This window comes from Macadamia integrifolia, unplaced genomic scaffold (assembly GCF_013358625.1).
Source record: "Macadamia integrifolia cultivar HAES 741 unplaced genomic scaffold, SCU_Mint_v3 scaffold_31A, whole genome shotgun sequence".
NCBI lineage: Eukaryota > Viridiplantae > Streptophyta > Magnoliopsida > Proteales > Proteaceae > Macadamia > Macadamia integrifolia.
Window position 1 is genome coordinate 16,480 of NW_024870664.1, and position 4,497 is coordinate 20,976.

General features: G+C 37.4%; 1 protein-coding gene across 1 annotated transcript; it reads right to left on the bottom strand.

Annotated features, from left to right (window-relative positions):
* Positions 1-3,686: 3,686 nt before the first annotated feature.
* Positions 3,687-4,497, bottom strand: LOC122071623 (germin-like protein 9-3). The gene has a single exon (XM_042636007.1). The coding sequence runs from the start codon at positions 4,454-4,456 to the stop codon at positions 3,845-3,847; it is 612 nt and encodes a 203-aa protein (XP_042491941.1). The 5' UTR covers positions 4,457-4,497; the 3' UTR covers positions 3,687-3,844.

The following is a 4,497-nucleotide window of genomic DNA, read 5'->3' on the forward strand; positions in this document are numbered from 1 at the left end:
TTGTTGATGGGAGTTCTTTGGGTAATACAGGTAGAGCAAGAGCTGGTGTAGTGTTAATAAATCACTTGGGCCAAGTGGCGAGCTCATTTTATATTTTCCTTGGTGTTAAAACAATTTTTAAAGTAGAGTTTGTGGCAGTGGTAGAAGGAATTGCCAGAGCAAAGGAAATCCAAGTTGTTGGCCTTTGGATTGAATCAAACTCTGCTACTATGGTATCTTTCATTCAGTAAAAAAGCATCCCATGGTTTATGCTACAAAAGTAACATTACCTCCAACCTTATCTTTTATCGATTCCATGGGATAAGATAACCCACTATTTCAAGGAGGCTAACCCAGTGGTGGACAATCTTGCAAAACAGGCTGCAAAGACTAGTGTTTCCAGTGACATGATGAATTTTCCATTTAATATTATGGAGGAATTAACTAATGATGCTATGGCCGATCGAAGATTTAGATTCTGCTAATCTCTAGTTGATCTCTTTCTGCTGATGGCAATGCTGAAGGTGGGAAGAGGTTGACTTGGTTTAGTTGGATTTTTTCGGTGTATTAGTTGCTCTTGTATTTTTTTACCTATTTCTTTTTAATAATATTGACCTTTTAGCAAAAAAGGGAATTTAAATCAGGGAATTTTAAAAAATCCATAGCATAACCTATTCACCCCGCGTCTAGGTTATTTCAAAAGGGTTTCATTAGCTCTCCTCTCTACCGTATCAAAAAAAGGGTGAAAGGTCTAATGATCTCTATTGATTGAGAATCGCCACCTGGATATGATTTACGACCTGAAACTAAAAGAAAAAACATGACTCCACTCCAAACTAGTCTACCCATGATTAGAGTTCTTGTCAGGTTGCAGTCTAAGGAAGGTATTAGACACCTCTGTCTCTATCTACCCATTAAAAATCAGACTTCAACCCTAAGTATTGAGCTTTATGATTAAGCTGTCTATCATATAAATCTAATAGGAAAAGACTGCGTATGCCATCGGGATACCTAGATTTGTGTCTATATCTCTCCTCCTCCCCTTGGAAAAGTCCCCTATGCCCCTCACATCTTAGCCCTCCCATTGGTTTAGCTGGTAGCATAACTAACCTCCTCCCAAATCTAATATACACACTCAAAACGGGAATGAAAGAGATGAATACCTAAATACAGTTGTGCTTCATGCAAGGATTAAAGTATCGGTATCGATCGTCGTATCGGTCGATTAAAATTAAGATACGTATCGGAGGGTATCGTATCGTATCGGAGATACGTTAAGATACGCTAAAGATACGCACATAAATGGATATGAAACACCTTTTTAAACACTTTTGCATAAAAAATTTGTTAAAAAAAACTATTGATAATATGTATTATGCATAAACACTAAATTGAGGGTATCGCACTAAGAATTCAAGGTTTATAGTTGTCCCATAAATGTAAAATCCTTGTTCCCAACCTTGATTTCCACTTTAGTTAGAGAGAAATATAGGCAGCAACTTTGGAACAAAAACCCCTCAAAAATCCGTGTTTTCTAAAAAAAATACTCATCTTGGCCATTATATGACTGTAGCGCACTGTATCGGTACATACCGATACTCACTGATACGTATTGATCAATACATATCGATACTCACCAATACATACTGATACTCAGCGATACGTACCGATCGATACATACAAATACTCACCAATATGTACTGATACATACCGAAACGTATATTTCACATTGATTTTATATTTTTCATAGAGTATCAGTACATATCGATAGTGTATTGGTGCATATCGATATGTATCATAGGATATATATCGATACGAAAGGATTTTAAAAATTCAATGTATCGTATCGGTGTGTATCGTATCGATCGGCTAAATTTAAGATACGTATCGGAGGGTATCGTATCGGTATCGAAGATACTTTAAACCATGGCTTCATGGTTAGTACACGTGAAAGTCATGGCAAAGTCCTAAACAACTAAGATACATACATGCTGGAAATTATAGATTCGCCATTAAGCGTACATAATCATAACCTACAAGAATTGAGAAACATATAAACACAAACACGGGGATTGGGGTCAAACAAATCTGAAAGATTAATCAAACATGATATATGCTTATCATTATGAAAAATCAAAATAAAATGCTTGAAATTCATGTTCAAGGGAAATTACGAAATATCCTTACATCTAGATTTAGACTAGAAAGAAAATCATGAAAATAGGGAGGGGCAATGCCCTATACCTAAAATTCTAGTTATCTCAAAGCCATCCTAAAATGTCTAGTTAACATATTTTAAAAGTTCGAAACCATAATTTATATGGTTGAAATCGACGATTCAAAACGATGAAAATCTGGACAGAAAACAGACTAGAGGAGAAGGCATTTAATGGAAAAATAGGAAGCCTTTAGTTGAAAATCTGGGGAAAAAAATGTTCTAGGCTAAAACATAGACCTAATACATTGTTTAAGAGGATTGGAAGAAAACCCAATCAGGTTTTAACACAAGTGGTAACAGTGATGTGTGCTTAGTAGAGTAGGTGTTACTGGCTCCACAAATTCTGGAATTTAGTGACACCAAAACTGAAAGAAAGTAGACGAACCTAAATACAACTTTCATGAAGAGTGCAGAGAGGTTGGAGGGGTGTAGGCCAGGTTACAGAGAGCTCAATTCGGAACTAGTGCAGCAGACCAGTAGAATAGAACCAAAAAATGATTCCAATAGATAAAAATACATTGCAAATGTGCCATATCCTCTAGAATTCTCCCAAAATATGAGAGGGGTCATCTATTTATAGTCTTGAGTCTTCAAACTCAACCATGACAAGGTCTCTTTGTTTCCATTCTCTGGGGATTTCCTTCCTTAAAAGGAAGGGTCAATCTAGGTTATATAAGGAAAGAAATATACTCCATTAGCCAAAGGAAGGTTTCCATTTGTTCCATAGGGTTTCTAGAGTCTTTTAGGGTGTTCTTAGGGTCTTAAATCATGTTTCTTCAGATTTAAGAGACTTTGTCTCTTCATTTTCAAGAAAATTAGTTTCTATGCTTTTGGATAACTATAAATAGAGAGAATTGAGGGGAAAATTAAAGGATATACTATTGAGAATTCTCACTCTACTAGCGAAGAAAATGTTTTTTTTTTTTTGTTAACCCTTTCCTTGCCTAGGGAAGCTACTAGGGAGAGTAGATGTTTGTGTTGCCCTCTCTCCTTTTACTCTCTGAATTGTGTACTTGTTCCAAAGCTTTAATCCTTAGGTAACTCTAAGCCTTGCCATGTGATGGATTGAATACCCTAATGCTACATAAGATACACAATCGATGGATTAATTTTTTTTTCTTTTTTTAAGTTCATTTACGACCTATGGATTAATTTTTTTTTTCTTTTTTTAAGTTCATTTGCGACCTATAAATAACAATGGCACCACTCAGCTATAATGCTTATATGGATATACTTTATGGTAGAATGGCATATAGGTTTTGCTCTACCTTCAACCGTCAGATTATAATTTGAAAATTTTAATCAAATTTTTGGTCTTGGCCCCTTACATACTACAAACCACACTTAGTTTTACACCGAATTATGTAACAGTAACTTAAAGAGTCTTTTGTCAGTCGGTATACATGTTCTCCCCTCATGCTTATTGATGGATTTGTTACGATGGGTTGGAAGGATCTTTTGTTTATGTTATACGTGATAGCAATTAGAATGCAAGCAAGCAGAAGCGAAGCTGCAATATTACTAGAGAGAAAACCTATAGTACATGATGAAGAGTTCCCCTGCATGGCATGGGTTCTTCCCTTTCATTTTATTTTATTTATTTAGTTACACCACTCTCACAACTTAAAAAAGTGAAGGAAGCAATCTTCAGCTTTGGTTATTGGTCTTGAGTTGCTGGAGAGTGTCAGCAGATATCTTGAAGGCCTTTGTGAGGACTTCATCTGGGATATTGGATCCAAAGAGGTTCTTGGGAAGGGAAACAGTACCAGCATTGGAGCTGGCAAATGTAGAGACGGCAACGGCCTTATTGGTCTTGTCAAAATTGGCTTGGTAGTGAGGCAACCCCTTGGGGAAGACGAACACATCACCCTTTTGCAACACATTCTTGTAGAGTTTGCCATTGCTGTCTGTGGAGCCAACAGTCAAGGCACCATCAACAACAAACAATATCTCTGCTCCCCTTGGGTGAGTGTGAGGAACGTTCACAGAGGCAGGCTGGAACTCAAGAAGCTCCATGGACACTCCCATACCATCTAGAGCTGGGAAATTGCTTACTGAAACGGCCTTACGGCCGAAGCCACTGGTTGAAGCAGGTGCACCTCCCCGTAAGCCAGTGTAAGTGAAGAAGACTCCGTCGAGCTTGCTTTCGTCGGTTCCATCAGGGATGGAAAAATCAGAGACTAATTCAGGGTCTGCACCATGAACTCTCACAATGAATATGAGAGCAAGTGCTGCAAAAACAACAAGAGATTTTGCCATTTCCACTGGAGGAGTAGTGTGCTCAGCTTACTACTTAGTGT